Source organism: Festucalex cinctus, chromosome 10 (assembly GCF_051991245.1).
Source record: "Festucalex cinctus isolate MCC-2025b chromosome 10, RoL_Fcin_1.0, whole genome shotgun sequence".
Classification (NCBI taxonomy): Eukaryota; Metazoa; Chordata; class Actinopteri; order Syngnathiformes; family Syngnathidae; genus Festucalex; species Festucalex cinctus.
The window spans coordinates 19,603,420-19,622,429 of NC_135420.1; the positions used below are offsets into that span (position 1 = coordinate 19,603,420).

Below are 19,010 nucleotides of genomic sequence, written 5' to 3' on the forward strand. Positions count from 1 at the left end.
CTACTTCATTGTAGTTAGTTATGTAAACATATTTTGTAATATGAATGGCATTTTTCCTCCAGATGGTTTAATTTTATTATAATTTTATCTTTAATAATTTGATATTTTCTTATTTTAAATAGATAAAAAAAAATATATTCATCAATATTGGCTTATAGGAAATACTTAAATTGTAATACAATTTTCAGCCAGCTCTATTTTCCATTTAGCACTTAATTTATTTTGAACAAAGACTAAAACTCATGTCGTCAGTTTTATTTTTCACATTTGTTAATTTATTACAAATGTATCGTAAATTCAGTTTAGTTGTTTGTGTTTTATTTTGGACATAAATTCTCTATTGCAGAGTGACTGTTATCTGACATTTTGGTTTCAAAGAAATTTCATGTATTAAAAGTACAGGTAGCATCGGTGACTTGGTACTCAAACTCACAAGTACTCGCTAGTTATCGCTCTAAAAAAGTGATATTGAACCTCTGAAATTTATCTTCCTCATCATCCTCAAAATCTATCAAAGGGTAAACTTTAACTGGGAGTGACAAATAAGCTTGAAGCAAGCACAGAACTGCTAACAAGAGAAAAGAAAAAAACATGCTAAGAAATACTTTTTAAAAGTGTGTTTAATACATTGAAAGCATATAGGAGGCGTAAAACTATACAAAAATGGTTTGATATGATCTGGGGCATATCCCCCACGATAAAGGTAATTAAGAAATTGCCCTGTGAGATCACACTGCTGATATTGCTTATGACTCGAAATGATGCAAGTTAACAGTAAATTTCCGTTTAACAATCACACGCACATTGATACAAAAGAACATCGCAAATGAGGAAACAGACAAACGGGACTGCAGATACAGAATCTACACGACACGAATTAAACAAAAACAAAAAAACTGCTCGTTGACAATACAAAGCAATCCAAGATTCTTTTACATGTCATCAGCGTTCGGCGGCAAGCCGGCGGAGCGTTTCGGATCCAGAGTCACCGTGGCTATGCGGCCGCTAACCGCGTCCACGTGGAAATGGCCCAGGCTTTCCTCCTGGCTCCGGTTCGGAGACATGGCATCCAGTTCTCGGTTCAGCTTCATGTTCGCCATCAGGGTGGTGATTTCCAATCCCGGATCTCCCGGGAAATGCCAGCGCGCTGACTTGGATTCGTCTTGGGCGGGCACCGGTGGATCGATGACGTGCATGACGCGGGAGGCCTGCACGTTCTGCAGGGACCGTGACTGGACTGTGAGAAAGCAGAGATGAAAAGAGGATTATTCCAGTTTCTGGGTTGGCGTCATGTTCAGCAAACTAAATTCATATATTTATAATGGAGCGAACAGTGGAGCATAAATTGCCATCAAGGACAATCACCTGCATTCGTCGAGTTCTCCCTTAGTTATTAATTGGCAAAAGAAAATCCTGGACGTGCATAAAATTTTATTCAATTGGATTTATTTTTGCCCTCAGGCTTCCCCCTCTCTGCGCCATATTGCACATTAAAATGCTAGTAACATGAATAATGTTCCGAAACCTCATCAAGGTCAAGGGTAACGAGGAGCTATCCCAGCTGATATCGGGCAAGGGATGGGCGACAAGTGGACCAGCCGTCAGCCAACCACAGAAACTGTAGAAACAATAATTCAGACCTACCGACAATTTAGAACAGGGATGTCAAACCGTTATGACGGTAAAACCGTATAAATATTTAATCATTTCATCGTATTATTACACCTAAAAATGGATGGATTAAAAGTTTTGAAACCAGATGTCAAGCATCGTTTTTTCACTTATTCAAGTTTCTGTAAAGAGGGTAACAAAAATGTCAATGTTATTATTTCCACGCCTCTGGATGGTTCACAAATGTTTCATCTATTCATGAACTTTTATATATGACTTGACTCTTGTAAAATAACTTTTCATCACCTTATATTACTAGGGATGTCACGATATGGCAGTATCGTGATATCGCGATATTAAAACTGCCACAATATTGTCGTCGTCATGTTCACAATATTTAAAAGGAACACATCTGTTAAAAAAGTCAGGTTGATTTCCATTTGTGCAGTTCTAGCACCCTCTAGTGGCTAGTTTATTAGTGCAATTTAATTTTCATTAGGGATGTTTTTGCCTTCTATGTTTAAAATCTATGCTAATTCTCAGATGAAGGGAACCTAATTTGCTTGTGAAGCGATCAATGTGTACTTGCATTACCAAGTAAGTGCCTCAATATTGTTATTAGAGATTGTAGGTGGTTTATATGCATTCCCGTTATGTACAAAAGCACAATATTATTTATTTATTTATTTATTTATTTATTTATTTATTTTAGTATGAGCTCTATTTTTTACAATATTGTGATCTTTTATAAATATCGCCAATGCCCCCACAATATCGTGATAATTATCGTATCGTGACCTTCATATCATACCGTGTCAAATGCCAATTTTAGTATATGTCGTGGGCCACCAAAAAATAGATGGCGGGCCGCAAATGGCCCCCAGGCCGTAGCTTGGACACCACCGATTTAGAATGCTGCAAGGCCATCAACATTAGCAGTTTGTTAAGCATGTTATTCACGTCTTGCCAAATGACATTCAAGCAGTGTTGCAAAATCTTCCACTTGAAGCCTTTCAACAACCTGAAGTCAGTACAATTTTACAAATATCACTCTCCAAAGTAGCCGCTGAATTGAGCTTTGGTTGAAGATGAGTTCAAGTGCAGCCTGGATAGATTTTCCGTGGCTTTGTGTAAATGCCTCCTCTAAGAGTTTAGACCGTCTACTTCATGATTTGTCAACAGATCTACTTTTGAAAACCTTGCCATGGATAGCGTAACTGTAAATCTTCTCGAATTGGCACTGAACTTCAGTCAGGGACAAAAACATCTTGCTAGGCAAAAACAAAGCCGAAGCTTTAATGCTGATGGTCTCAAATCTATCCAAATGACACCTGAAATGAAGTTGTGTATAGTGGGACACTGTTTATTGTACAGTGTTCCCTCATTTTCCGCTGGGGTTAGGTTACAAAAAATACCCGCAATAAATGAAATCCGCGAAGTAGTTAGCTTTATGTTTTACAACTCTTATAAATGTTTTAAGGCTCTAAAATCCCCGACCGCACAATTTATACACTTTTCTCATTGAGGCATTTACATGTTCTCACATTTCTCTCTTGTTCAAACATTGACAATGTTCAAACCTTCATAAATTTTATAAAATGGGTATATTACTGTAAAAAAATGTGCAAAATTACACTTAAAAAAAAATCCGCGATACAGCGAAACCGCGAAAAGTGAACCGCGTTATAGCGAGGGAAGACTGTACTTGCCATTTTTAACTCATTCACTGCCTTTGACAAGTATACTTGTCAATTGTATTTTTTTGAGCGGTGCTAAATGGGGGCGAACCTGAGCATGCTCCACTGTAAATATCAAACTTGGAAACAACTTTACTGATGCCCAACCACCGGTAGATGACATCATTGCCCCATTTTATAGGAAATAAACACAGTTTCAGAGTCCATGGGAGAAATGGCTGTATTTTGGCAAACCTACATTTTTCTGCTGTCAATTATAAAAGAACGGGACGGGACAAAAAGTAGGGAGTCTATTCTGTTATTTGGTAGATTCGGTTTATATATAATTATTGAATGGAATATCACGTGAGTATTGGAAATGTAAAAATTTTCTATAATGACTGGCAGTGAATGAGTTGGTAAATATAACAATAATGTAATATTACCAGCATAAAATCATTATCTTACGAGCCTAAAATTAGATTTTTAGCGCTAATAATTTTGTGAGAAATTATTATCGATAAACAATAATAAAGTATGGATTATAACAGAACATTGTAATGATTGTAAATAAAAATGTGTCGCAATTGAAATTGACATCAAATCGCCAGACAGCTGAAAATCTTTCCCCAGGGGGCCACCTGTCACCTTTAACGGTCAACTCTGGGAGGTGGTGGTAGTGGTGGGTTGGGGGCTGTCACTCACAGGGGACTCGGCCCGGTTGTCAGGTGGGTGCACGCTGGGAGCTATTTACCGCTTAAGACCACTCACTTCTTACTGGGCTGAAGTCTCCTTGGCGGACTTTGGTGTCAGCGTAGGGCTTGAGGCTCGGGAAGAGGATTAGGGAGACAGACAGCAAGAGCACCTAAGGGAGGATGAAGAAGTCAAAAGCAGAGGAGAAAGGGGGCGGAGAGGTTAAAAAAAAAAAAACACTGCTTGCATATTTTACTGAAAATGCAGTCAGAGTTAATTAGACAAATAAATTCCTCCTTCAAAAAGAAGCTTCATTTATCCAATGGTGCAAAGTAGCAAAGTACAAACATTTTGTGGTAATTTCCATGTATTTTATATTTAAAAAAATTCCTTTCTGATAGAAAATTCCTGATAGAATAATTGATTACTCTAATAATCGATTACCCGAATAATCAATTACCCTACTAATCGATTACCTTACTAATCAATTACCCAACTACTCGATTCCCTTGTTAATTGATTACCCTAGTAATCAACAGCAAACACCGTGGCAACGTGCTTCCCCAGTTGACACGATAATGTATTCAGTGACTGGGCTCTGACACACATTCATATTCATTAAAGTCCAATTTTCAAATATATTCCTCCCTCCTCATTGCCCTGGGCGGCGCACGCCACGCTGTGCTACGCCGCTGATCAAAAACTGAACATGGCTTCCATTCAAAAAGGAGCTTTTATACTTGAGGGTTGTGCTTTTTTATGTCTTTTGAGATGTCTTGTCATGATTGGCCTTTATTTTGGCTCATTCACATTTTGGCTTGTGATCAGGATGATTTTTCTTTTCTTTTCTTTTTTTTTTTCTTTTTTCTTTTTTCTTTTTTTTTTCTTTTTTCTTTTTTTTTTTTTAAATGATGCATCTTGGCACATGAGTTCATACCAGCACACATGTCCCAGTCTGGGCTGGCTTGTTAGATGTATTCATGACCAGAGCTTGAAGCCGGCGCAACTGTTCCATTAGTGAGCTGTGGAGACAAAATCATGAAAAAATAATTATGAAAAAAAAAAATAAATGGTTTTGTGAGGAATGGAGGGCAACGGAAGATGTAGGAGCAGTTGGGAAGTGGACGACTCCTCTTGGATTACATCGCGAGTGCTCACACACAGATGGCAAAAGAGGAGTCCCATTTTCAAATCTCTTACATGTTACATTTCTCCAGCTGAGACACTTTCCGCTGCAGCTCCTGGTTATGTGCGCTGCATGCAGCCATCCTGAAAACATACAGAGGAAGATTACAAGTTAAAGCTGGGAGCACCCTGGCGCTCAAAATGGGAAGGCGTGCCAAAGTACACGAACAACACATTTACTGGTTTAATTAGAATTGGCACGTCACCATATAGATTTTAGGAGACCAAGACAACGGCAAACAATTGATACCTCAACATTGCGAGGATTATGAGGGAGATGGTGCAATGCATCGCCCACATGACTGATGACAGAGGCAAGCATCTGTTAGGACTGATGTGTGGGGAACTTGGTTGTTTACCTTTACATGAAGTCACCATTTGGGTTAAGGTCAAAATTCTGGTTTCTGAAACATTCCGGATAACCCGTTTACATGCGTGAACCGACAGTTACTTCCGTATATAAGATTGGTCGTGTTCAATTCGAAAACTCGATCGAAACCATGATGCACAGACGTCAGTAACAAACAGACGTCATTTCCGCTTTTAACATTCTACGGTCAATAAAAGACATTGTAGTCAAGTCATTCACCATGCAAAATATCCTCCTGGCGCCAAAAGTGTGCATCATGTTTACCTATTTCCGGCGGTCTTATATACACATATAAGTGTGTATTGTGAATGTTCCTGTGAATGTAGCATGCACCGAAGAAATCCAGTGCCTTATTCGATTGAGGTATTCCAAATTAGTAACCTTGCTCTCTCAAGATGAATTCTCGCGGTATTTGTGAGTTCACAAACTCCAGAGAATACCTCTTGTACCGCTCCCGCAGATAACCGCCGTTCCTGCACCACTGGTGGTTTGGACCAATCACAGTGACATTGTGTTTGAAGGCGGGGTATGCAACTGTGACGAAACCAGGAAGCCAGCGCCGACGCAGGGGCTAACAAACAAACCCGACATGGACGAATGGGCGCTACAATTAATTCTGTTCTCGCAGAAATACTCACCGTTTCCTTGTTGAATGTTGAACGGCGAGAGGCGCTTCATGCATTTCTAGCTGGTAAGATGTTTGTGCTTTTCCCCCCCTTCGACAAGAACGAACACGAAATTGTCACACGTAGAAATGTGTAGAATGTCGCATCGTCCAATCAGCTCGAATTATTGTACAGAATGTCCCGCCTTTGCCTGACCGAATTAATGTGGAGAGCTACCAGATGGATATTGCCAGCCTTGCCAGGTTACTGAATTAGGGTTTTTGTGTGTGTTTACATGGCCGTCAAAGACATAAATTTGCCTATATTCCGATTTTATACGGTTTTTTGACTACATGTAAATATTCCGGTTAAATTCATTGGTGTCTTCACCAAAATCTCCAACCTGTTCCTGTCACAAGGCATCGTCCCTCCATGCCTTTAGTAGTCCATTTGATTCCCTTTTGCCAAAAAGGCCAGCTGTGGTCATCCTCAAAGACTCGCAAGAGTAATGACGTGCTTTGAGAGACTAATCTCACGTTACATCATGTCCTCTGTGCCATTACCATTCAACTCTTACTATTTAGGATCAGAGATCCTGGTGGAGAACTTGTCTCACCTGGGCATCTTAGAGATGAGCAAAGTGGGCTTTCTGAGTAATAATGTCACGCCGCCACCAGGCGTGGCGGCTCATGCTTTTATTTTTATGTCTCTGTTTCCCGTTTTACACTGAAATCCTAACTCTCCTCTCACCCCAGGTCACTTGCCCTTCCTGCCGCTCACTCATTACCGGTCCCCGCCCATGATTATCACCACCTGCCACCAATCAACCCACACAAGAAAAGCCACCTGCATTCTCCCCTCCGTTGCCGAAGTGTCACCGTCAGTGCATGGAAGCGTCCACAGTCCTTATGTCCTCGTTCATGTTGCCTAGCGTTGTTGCCTTGTTTTTGTGCCTTTTCCTCCCTTTTGGAGCGCCTTTAGTTACCCCTTTTGCCTTGTGCCCTTTTTCCTCCCTAGCGGAGCGCTTTCTGTTGTCCCCAGTACCTTTTGCCTGTTTTTTCCTCCCTAGTGGAGCGCTTTTTGTTCTCCACTTTTTCCCCTCCCTGTTCTCCTCTCAGTTTGAGAGGAGACCACTGTTGGCCGGAAATAAATCTGCTGCCTTGGTGGCCTACCTTACGCCTGCGTCTGAGTCCTACTTGACCCCGCCTTGTCAGTACACTTCGGCCAGCATGGACCCAGCAGGCATGGTCGAGGCCGCACTGCAGAGCCAGGAGGCCCGGCTCAACAACCAGGACCGGACCCAACAGACCATGCTGTCCCGGATGGAGGAATTGACCAGCCAGGTCCACGAGCTGGTAGGCCTTTCACGGCGTCGAGCGCCAGCTCCCACTGGACAGATTCCTCACCCTGAGTTCTCTGTACCGACCACGCCATTCACCGGGGTAGGATTGAGACTGGCCTCCCCAGAACGATACTCCGGTGAACCCGGACGCTGTCAGACTTTCCTCACAGAATGTGACATTCATTTTGAACAGTTACCACAGGCATTTCCCACAGCCCGATCCCGAGTGGCCTTCATGTTGTCTCACCTGACGGGACGGGCCAAAACCTGGGCGACCGCGGAATGGGCCAGGGGTTCCTCGGTCTGCCAAAGCGTACAGGACTTTCGAATCGCTTTGCGCCAAGTCTTTGATCCAGAAAACAATGACCGAGAGAAGGCACGAGCACTGAGCCGACTTCAGCAAGGCAACGAATCTGTCAGCGACTATGCAGTTCGCTTTCGAACGTTGGCAACGAGCAGTGGCTGGAACGCCATCGCACTTCACGACCATTTTCTGAAAGGACTCTCACCCGCCATTCAAGAGCTTCTGGTTCCCGTAGATCTCCCCGCGGACTTGGACGCCTTGATTTCCCTCACCATCCGCACCGATCATCGTCGCCGGGAACTGGCTAAGATCGGCGGACTCCGAAGGAGGGAGGAACCCACCCCCTGGTCACGACCAACGGGGCCCGGAAGGCCGCAACCCATCCTTCCTTCCCGACCTGAACCAGGAGAGGTGGACTTCGCCAGAGAGGAACCCATGCAACTGGGAAGGGCCCGGCTAACGCCCGAGGAGCGACAGCGCCGCCGCCGAGAGGGCCGATGCTTCTATTGTGGTGGTCTTGGCCACCTAGTGGGATCCTGCACCACGAAGAGCGGGTCACCGGTGAGTCCTCCGTCACCCCGACCCGCCAAGAACCACAGGCTCACGCAAATGCAGATAAACCACCACAATGTCACCACAAATCTGTCAGCCCTCATCGATTCCGGTTCCGACGAGAGCCTCATGGACTGGGAGCTCGTGAGGCAACTACGAGTCTCCACCGAGCCACTTCTGTCAACCATCCAGGCTCGAGCGCTGAACGGCAAGGAACTTTTCAGAATCACCCACATCACTGAACCTCTGGAAGTGCACATCGGACAGCACCTCGAGACCCTTCGCTTCCATGTGTTCCATTCTGCTGCCCCCACTTTGGTTCTGGGTCACCCTTGGCTGCGTCTACATAATCCCAGAATCGACTGGAACTCTGGAGTCATTCTGGAGTGGGGAAAGGACTGCATGACTCACAGATTGGAACAACCCGCACCCCGGAACACCACAGCCCAGGTTCACCAGGTGTCCCTCGCCTCGTCCGCTCAAGAGGAATACCCGAACCTGCACACCGTTCCCTCCTGCTACCACCACCTGCGGGAGGTTTTCAGCAAGACCAAGGCCATGACTCTTCCTACCCATCGACCGTATGACTGCCCGATTGACCTGATCCCCGGATCAACCATCCCCAAGGGGAGACTGTACTCGGTCTCAGGACCCGAACGCCAAGCCATGAACAATTATATTGACGACTCCTTGAAGGCCGGCCTCATCCGACCGTCTTCCTCACCTGCAGGCGCAGGTTTTTTCTTCGTGAGTAAAAAGGATGGATCCCTACGCCCATGCATTGATTACAGTCCCCTGAATGACATCACTGTTAAGAACCGGTACCCCTTGCCATTGATGTCCTCTGTGTTTGACCAGCTGCAACAAGCTAGAATCTTCACGAAGCTCGATCTCCGCAACGCCTATCACCTCATCCGGATCCGCGAGGGTGATGAATGGAAGACTGGTTTTAACACTCCCCGGGGACATTACGAGTACCTGGTCATGCCTTTCGGCCTCACGAACGCTCCCGCAGTCTTCCAGGCCATGATTAACGAAGTACTCAAAGATTTCATCGACCACTTTGTGTATGTCTACCTGGATGATATCCTAATCTACTCTCCTGACCAAGCAAGCCATCGAAGCCACGTGGACCGAGTCTTGCAACGCCTGCTGGATCACCGGCTTTACGTGAAGGCAGAAAAGAGCCTGTTCCACGTCAACTCCATCTCCTTCTTGGGATTCGTCGTGTCACCCGGAAAAGTGGAGATGGAAGCGGACAAGGTCAGCGCCGTGCGGGATTGGCCCACGCCGGACTCACGAAAGAAGGTACAACAATTCCTCGGATTCGCCAACTTCTACCGGCGATTTATCAGAAACTTCAGCACCATTGCTGCCCCCCTGCACGCCTTGACCTCCCCGCAAGTTCGATTTAGGTGGAACACGGAAGCTGAAGGGGCATTCAAGGACTTAAAAGCTCGCTTCACTAATGCCCCTATCCTCAGAGTCCCTGACCCCAAGCGCCAGTTCGTGGTGGAGGTGGACGCCTCGAGTATTGGTATTGGGGCAGTCCTGTCCCAGCGTTGTCAAGAGGACGGCAAGACACATCCCTGCGCTTTCCTCTCACGAAAATTATCAAAAGCGGAATGCAACTACTCGGTCGGTGATCGGGAGCTCCTAGCTGTGAAGGTGGCTCTCGAAGAATGGAGACACTGGCTGGAAGGCGCCGAACTCCCCTTCGTGATTTGGACCGACCACCGAAATCTGGAATACTTACGCCAGGCCAAAAGACTCAACCCTCGACAGGCCAGATGGTCTTTGTTTTTTAACCGCTTCGTTTTCTCTCTGACCTACAGACCCGGCAGTAAGAACATCAAGGCTGACGCTTTATCAAGAATTCACGAGTCTGAACCACTGGAAGCCGAGCCTGAGACCATTCTGCCCCGGGACTGCATAGTCGGGGCCATGAGGTGGCAAATTGAGGACGACGTCAAAGAGGCACTACGGAACGTCACTTCCCCCACGTCATGCCCACCACGCCGACTCTTTGTGCCTGAGGAACTGAGGGCCCAGGTAATACACTGGGCCCATACTTCACGATTATTTTGCCACCCTGGAGTTCGCAGGACCGTGTATGCTGTCGCCCGGAGATTCTGGTGGCCGGCAATGGAGACCACAATCAAGGACTACGTAGCTGCTTGTCCTACCTGTGCCCGCAACAAGACGTCAAACCAGTCCCGGATGGGTCTACTCCAGCCACTACCAATTCCATCCAGACCATGGGCGGAAATTTCAGTGGATTTTGTGACCGGATTACCACCATCCCATGGTAAAACCACAATCCTCACAGTCGTCGACAGATTCTCTAAGATGGTTCGTTTCATCCCATTAACCAAGCTCCCATCCGCCAAGACCACAGCCGACATCATGATCCACCACATATTCAGGTTTTATGGTTTCCCCTTACACATCGTTTCCGACCGTGGACCACAGTTCGTCTCCCGATTTTGGACTCAATTTTGCAAAGCCCTAGGTGCCAAAGCCAACCTGACTTCTGGGTACCATCCTGAGGCCAATGGGCAGGCAGAACGGCTGAACCAGCAGCTCGAAACCGGTCTCCGATGCCTCGTCTCCCAGAACCCGACAACCTGGAGCAAGTATCTAGTATGGGTCGAGCTCGCGCACAACTCTTTGCCCACATCTGCCACAGGTCTCACCCCGTTCAAGTGTGTCCATGGCTACGATCCCCCATTCTTCGCCGAACTGGAAGAGGAGGTAACGGTCCCCTCGGTCAAAGCCATGATCCGTCGGTGCCACAAGGTCTGGTCGGCGGCCCGGACGGCGCTTCAACGCCAGGGAGACCGGGTAAAGAGGGCCGCCGACCGGAAGAGGAGACCGGCTCCAGAATACCGTCCAGGCCAGCGAGTTTGGCTATCAGCCAAACACCTCAGGCTCAAGGTACCATGTCCAAAGTTGGCCCCGCGATTTGTGGGGCCTTTTCCAGTAACCAAGTCCATAGGACCTGCCGCCGTTCGACTCCGTCTGCCACGATCCCTCAGAGTTCATCCTACATTCCACGTCAGCCAAGTCAAGCCTGTTCATGAAAGCACACTGGTGTCCTCCGAACCCGACCCACCCCCCCCGGAGATGATTGAAGGCGGTCCCGTTTACAAGGTTAGAAAACTTTTGGATGTTCGTAATCGGGGCCGCGGAAGACAATACCTGGTGGACTGGGAGGGATACGGCCCGGAGGAAAGGCAATGGGTCCCCTCCCGGTTCATCGTGGATCCCTCGTTAATTGATGAATTTTATGAAGATCACCCTGACATTCCTGGGCCGTCAAGAGCCGGCCGTTGAGGGGGGGGTACTGTCACGCCGCCACCAGGCGTGGCGGCTCATGCTTTTATTTTTATGTCTCTGTTTCCCGTTTTACACTGAAATCCTAACTCTCCTCTCACCCCAGGTCACTTGCCCTTCCTGCCGCTCACTCATTACCGGTCCCCGCCCATGATTATCACCACCTGCCACCAATCAACCCACACAATAAAAGCCACCTGCATTCTCCCCTCCGTTGCCGAAGTGTCACCGTCAGTGCATGGAAGCGTCCACAGTCCTTATGTCCTCGTTCATGTTGCCTAGCGTTGTTGCCTTGTTTTTGTGCCTTTTCCTCCCTTTTGGAGCGCCTTTAGTTACCCCTTTTGCCTTGTGCCCTTTTTCCTCCCTAGCGGAGCGCTTTCTGTTGTCCCCAGTACCTTTTGCCTGTTTTTTCCTCCCTAGTGGAGCGCTTTTTGTTCTCCACTTTTTCCCCTCCCTGTTCTCCTCTCAGTTTGAGAGGAGACCACTGTTGGCCGGAAATAAATCTGCTGCCTTGGTGGCCTACCTTACGCCTGCGTCTGAGTCCTACTTGACCCCGCCTTGTCAAATAAAGAGTTAACAATTGTGCATTAAGCATCACAAAAACCAAAGAGTTCAGTCTGGACTCGATGAAGGATGCCGTTGAACCACTCCCACTCAATGTGTCGAAAGATTTTGCTCGTTCAGATTCTTGGAGGTTCACATCTCCAACAGCCTCTCTTGGATACAATACTGCACTGTAAATAATTATAATTTTATGCACAGTTTGAACATTTAATTCAGTGCTTTGCGTACCAGGAGAAATAGCTCTTGTACCATTCAACTTTGAGAATTACTAAACTAGGCAGTTATTTTAAATAAAGGCTCAAGGCCCAATCCGTCGTGAGTCATGGGGGTTTAATGAAGGTAACTTTCTGAGCAGACCTACAGAGTCAATATCTTTAAAAACAAAACAAAACAAAAAAAAAACGCGACAATACTGAGGAGCGATGAAAAGCACAACGGAATTTTAGTAATGCTGCTGCTCATATGCTCACAGCAATCTATTTAAATGTGACGTGTAATTGGAAATGTTACCTGCTCTCCAGTCCATCAATATAATCTTTCTTCTTCTTGCGGCTCTCCTGGGCCGACTGCTTATTGCGAATCTTTCTGCGTATTTTCTTCAGGATCCTTTCTTCATACTGATAGGAAAAGGGAGAAATTCCGAGAGGGGCTTTACAAGTGGTTTGAATTATTTAGCTGTAATAACAAACCTTGGTGAGTGGCAGTCGGTTGGGCAGAGTCACGCCCTCCTTGGCGAGGAGCTTCTTCTCGTCTTCATTGAGAATCAGTTCTTGAATGGACTGTTGGAAAGGCTGTGGAGGCTGGAGGTGAGACGGGAATGCAAATGTGTGATTCAGCAGCAAGGCCGCTTGATTACACTTCCTTGCTGCCGTCGCCCTATTACACCTTCCCTCCAGTCTCTCTGCAGCCTCACAAGGAGCAGTTAAATTAGCAGGCCACTTGCCGCCATTGCTTTCATTCCGCCGCTAACCCTCTAAAAATTTGAGTGTGACAAGCCAAGCGGCGTTCTGCCAATCAACAGGGCTGGAAAGCTTGAATCAATACTTGAAATTTTCATGACTGTTCTCATGTCTGAATAATTAAGATAAAAAAGGACTGAAGTAATTCCTGCATCTACTGATTAATACTTTTGTTTGTCAATGAATTAAATTTTCTGGGGGAAAATAGTATGGGAATGATGAGACCGACTCACAGTTCACTTTTAGGCTAATCAGTCCATGAGCAGAGGCTAAAAATAGGCTAGTTGGCGCTGCAAAACTGCCCATGTGTTCTCGAAGCAAAGTCTGAGTCGATGTAATAGTGCAAGCTGGAAAATTACTATGTTGATCCGACATGAAAGAATAATGCAAAACAGCCACTGAGTAAGACTTGGGGATTTAAAAAGTAATAAAGGTTAGATCAAAAGAAAATACAAAACTTTCATGGTTGGCTGTCAGAGGCAAAAACAACTTTGCCTTGCTCACTCCAAATATTGAATACTCATTACGCTACCAAAACATGATGTGCTTTGTTAAGTCGTTCTTAAAATATTCAAAACAAGAATGCCGCTATTTTTGTTTACTCTTAGAAGGCTGTTTCATGCTCATCCAAGCGACGTAGCGCACCTTATCCGCAGATAAGTTTGCTTTCTAAATCTAAATTGCCTAAAAAAAAGTGGACATGCCATGAGTAAAGTTCCAACAATAGATTATTCATGTCCAATGACTGCGTGAACGGTGACTTGGAAACTGCCAAAGGTAACAAAACAACAAGTAATGATTATTGTCTTTTACTCTGTACAAAGGACTTCCATTTGGGGGTTTTTCTACAGGCAAACATTACAGGTGCTATATTTCGTGGGTCCTCCATAGCTGACATCACGGTAGAGCATCTGAAGAGTAACGCAATTATTTAAGTTAGTTATCTTCACCTGGAGTGTGTAGCCATGAGAAGTTGTGCTAAGTTATCATGCTATGCTAAGTCCGGTGCTATGTTAGCTTAGCCAGTGCTACAATTTATGTCGATAGGGCTTACAATGTCTTATTTTTCCACCTTAACGTGTTGTTTGGTAACATCAAGTATCCTTTGCGCTATGCAGCTGTTGAATGTAACTAATAAAGTAACTTGTAATCTAACTTGTAAAAGCAAGTCATCAGCTAAGTAACTAAACTACTTTTTAAAGGAGTAAATGGTGCTCAGTAAGCAGAATACTTTTTCAAGGTAACTGTGAGCTCCCACATCCTTTCAACAAAAGCTTTGAAGTCGAGATTTCCATTCACACTGGAATGTCGGCAACACAATGAGGATCCAGTGCACTTGTGTTCTCCACGTGCTCAAATATAAACAGTGTATGAGTCAGCGCAGCCAATGATCACCCATAATCTTTCCATCCATCGCCCACCCCATTTTGTCTCACTTACTGGCTCAGTTGTGCCGCTCAGCAGCAGAGCCTTAACAGTCAGAGCTGAGCCGGAACACGGTGGCGCTCTGTTTACATCCGAAGAATATTGTGGATATCTCGTCCTGTCCGGGGGGAGCGCGCCCTCCCACACGTCTTCACAAACACAACAACAAAACAATGATGCACATAGTGAAAATGCAAAGAGATTCAGTTGTATGTACTCTACTTAATATACTCCGACACCATCACTTAGGGCTGTAGTGACGTAATACGCAACTTACTGGGTTTGATGGACACTTGGGCCTCCAAGTCTGCTTTGGTCTGTGACCTCAGACCCAAACAATGAAGATCGCCGTGGGGGCTCTCAGGTCGCTGGGGGCTATCCATCTGGTCCGAGGGCGGGTCCTCGCTGATCCCGCTGTCGCTCGGCGAGGGGGACCAGAGCGGCGAGCCCGACACTGATTCGCCTCCACTCAGGAGGGCGTTGAGGAAGTCGGCGTCCGCCTGTTCAGCCAGCTGGAGCATCTGCTGGGGTGAAAGGTTCTATTGTTTTTCTCGTCTTTTACACCGCTGAGATGATGGTGTATTTAGAAGATAAGTGCTATTTGAAGATGATTGACAGCCTTACGCACATTTGGTTCCTGCGCAGTCCAGTGGTGCTGCTGGCTGCCATGTTGTCCCGATTCCTCGTGACGGAGGATTCCATCATTTTGGTCAAACAGCCAATCGAGCAGCTCCATGCCATCATACGCCTGCTGTCATCGTGATATTTATTAGCTTGTCTCTTTCATGCTTTTAAAAGCCACACAAGACACTACAAAAGGTCACCGGTATTGCACCAGCTGCTGCTTCATAACCTATCATGATCTTTTATGTCCAAAGTGGGTGTCAAAGGGTCAAAGGGTAAGTTCGCTGCTCGTGATTGACATGCTAAAACACACCTTTGATATTATTGTCATCCATGTTAAGTCATCGTGAGCTGCACATTCAAGGGCAGAAAGGTAGTATTTGAATAAAAATGTCATTTTTGTGACTGCAGTATAGTTGGAATCAGAGTCACCCTTGTATGTTGATACCGACTGTATCACGATATCACAAGATCCAATACCTCAAATTCTATTACAAAAAAACATGTTCAGTTTTGATTGACATTGTAGGACAGGTAGTCATTGAATTTATTGTTTTATTATTCGTCTATCCTTCCTTTCTTTCTTTAGTTTTTCCTCTGGTTTCTTGAGATCTCCCTAATCTGTTTGAATTTAGAGCTTTCTGGGGTTGGTGAAAGATTCTGGTTTTGTAACCCTGTGGGTGGCAGGTGGTGTCCGGTTGGTGCTAGATTTCACTTTGCTTCACCTTTCTTTCCTTTGATCCTTCCTCTGGTCTCCTGACAACTTCACGACTCGGGCGGGACTCTGAAGAATCCGGGTAAGGTGAAGGGTATGGGATTTTTATTACGATTAAGGTGTATTAGACTACTGAATGAACAATACTGAGCTCACAGAAAATAAATAAATACATAAATAGTATCAAAAATTGTCTTTATAAAAATAGCACTTAATTACAAAACACAAAACAGTCCCAAGGGACTTCACAAACAGACAGTGATAGCAGCAGTACCAGTATCACAAGATCCAATACAAGAGCTGTAGGCTATCTGAAATCTTCCTTGACACAGGCAATGACTCACAGTTTTGATTGACTCTCAGATAAAACATGAACAATATGTTTATTAGGGATGTCGCATAGGTGGAATTGTGGTAATTTATTGTCCTATTTTGCCAATGATAGTATTGCACAATATCACAAGATCCAATATTAGAATTTTACTGAAAATTTGATTGATCAATTATTAGCAAGCTAGGCTATTAATTGATTATGTGCAATCACAGTGTAACAACTGTTCTCACACCAATAGTCAAGTCATCTTTATTTATATCATTAATTCATATGTCATATTGAGCATTATGCACCATATTTTGCCCAACATTATTACTGTATTTTTATATAAACAGTATCACAAAATCAGAAGATTAAAAAAAAATAGCTACATCAAAAATGTAATCTTTACAACTAAGCATATAGTGACATGGTGTAAAATCATGATAAACTCTCCATACTTTTGACCCTTGCCATTCTGTATATTTTATGGTACATGGTACCTGGAGAGAAAACAATGTATGTTGCTATAAAGGTACTGTATTTCGTCCCACCCACTATAGTGAAAATATTTAAGCTATAGACTTTGCTCTTCCTTACAAATTTAACGGTCGGTCTGTACCCACCAACAAATATTGAATTGAATTACAGTATTTACCTGATCAGGGTACTGCTCCATAGTTCCCCTGCTCGGATGGTAAATCAAGCAGGCCCCCCAAGACGAAAAATCCCAGCCAAAATATTCTGATTTTTTGCCGATGAAGACTCTCTATTGAATCACTCAGCTGCTAAGTCCAAAGTTGAAACTCCAACACAGCACACCCAAGCCCAGTCAGCCAAACTGCTTGGCCCCCATTGGTCCAGACCAGATAGGATCTGATTGGTAGCTTAAGCACACAGCCGCACTGCTCAGGAGTGCATCTTCCACTTGAAGATATACCACACATTGCAGAGGCCAAAGTCTGTTGCTTCTCTTGTTTCGGTAGCTTATTGACACACAGCCTTTTTTTTACCTTTGCCATACATTTGGCAGACAATAGAAATGCAATGAAAATGGCTCCAGTAGAGCAGTAAACCACAGTACTTTGAACAGTAAAAGTTATCAAATCACCAGTGATTTAAAAAGGCAATTTGAGAGAATACTGGATTCTGATTAGAATCGTGCATTAGCAAAGCTTGAGGGAATAGCACAAAGTGTTCTATGATGGAGCTAATCAGTGTTGATGAGGCTTATAAGATAGCTGCGGCACAAAGTAGTAAATCAACATAATCATTGTGCTGGGATTTTAGAGGATGGAAAAATTGCTTTGCTTCTCTGGAGCTTTTGATTTGACTTTAGAGGAACAGGTGAGGCAGGAAAAAAGGACGATCACAAATTGATCCGTTTTTTTTTTTTTTTTTTTTTTTTTGTCTTGAGATACGATCAAAATTTGAGATACAAGCGCGCTTAGGACCCTAACCTCTAGATTGCAGCAGAAAAAAAACAACAACAAATCTGTAAAATACAGTGGTGGCTGGTGGCAAAAAGTTTTAGCCACATGCACAAAGTGGCTAACTATTTTTTTTGTAATCTCTCCAAAAGACAAACAGATGAATCAACAGCCTGACAAATAGTGGAGCAGGGAAAGCATAACCTCCTTGGCAGAGGTAGAATTTCGAGGGAGCAAATGCGTGTTTCCACATTTAACTTCAGAACGTTGCCAGAACACGTAGGAGGAGGCGGCAGCAAGTGTCACCAGATGATATGAGCATGGAGGTCATAGAATAGGCCTGCAAGTAAGTGAACATGGGAATGAGAAAGATGTCTCTACACAAAGCGAGAAGTCACAGTGTCATGCCTGGGCTAGTTGAGCAATAAAAAACAAGAACATTACATAATTGCTTGATTATCTTCCGGAAGAGTGTTCCAAAAGGCTCTGCAATAACTGCACAAGATCATGTAATGTATTTATTTATTTTTTCTATCTATCTATCTATCTATCTATCTATCTATCTATCTATCTATCTATCTATCTATCTATCTATCTATCTATCTATCTATCTATCTATCTATCTATCTATCTATCTGTCTTTCTGTCTGTCTGTCTGTCTGTCCAGATAGCTAGCTAGCTAGCTATTGTAGCCTATCTAGCTAGCCATCAGCTAGCCATCAGCTAGCTAGCAATTCTTCCACCTAAAAGACAACAAATAGAGAAACATGATTTATTGTGTCTGTCAGGCATCGAGCAGATTTATTTTAGTTGTGTTTTATTATACATTGTTTATTTGGTCTTTCGAGTTTCGAATGATAAACGATAGTTAATAACATCATCAAACAACCAAAGCCGCTTCCATTAGGAACACCTACTCTATTGGATCAGTGATTTTTCATCAGGTGTGCTGTGGGAAATTATACAATTAAGTATAATCAGTTTGAAAATTTCATTTTATTTTCTGCGAATAATTTATCTTTGTTCATCAATCTATTCTAGTGATGTATAGCGAAAGCCAGTGCAATTGAATTCACGTCTCCTAGATGGCAGAAGGTGCAATTATCATGCGTATTTCCCTGTTGTCATTCATACAACAGAACAATATGTGATCATCTAAATGTCACATACTGAGTAAGTACATCATTTCTTCAGTACTGTGCGGCATTTTTATTTGGTGACGTAGCCTATCATGATATTTTGCCTTGTCTCATTACATGACAAAGAACAATTTAAACTTTGTATTCTTCCACATCTCGTAAATATA

General features: G+C 44.2%; 1 protein-coding gene across 2 annotated transcripts; it reads right to left on the minus strand.

The window, feature by feature from the left end:
* Nucleotides 1–602: 602 nt before the first annotated feature.
* creb3l3a (cAMP responsive element binding protein 3-like 3a) lies at nt 603–17,119 on the minus strand. Of its 2 annotated transcripts, none has more exons than XM_077534604.1 (10): nt 16,933–17,119; nt 15,251–15,373; nt 14,900–15,143; nt 14,638–14,771; nt 12,928–13,038; nt 12,749–12,855; nt 5,181–5,249; nt 4,918–5,002; nt 4,059–4,152; nt 603–1,237 (listed from the first exon to the last, which is right to left on the minus strand). In XM_077534604.1, the coding sequence occupies exons 1-10, from the start codon at nt 16,951–16,953 to the stop codon at nt 933–935; spliced, it is 1,293 nt and encodes a 430-aa protein (XP_077390730.1). In that variant the 5' UTR covers nt 16,954–17,119; the 3' UTR covers nt 603–932. The 2 variants fall into 2 exon arrangements, with proteins under 2 accessions (XP_077390730.1, XP_077390731.1); XM_077534605.1 differs by having other exon boundaries at nt 15,251–15,370; nt 16,933–17,117.
* Nucleotides 17,120–19,010: the final 1,891 nt, after the last annotated feature.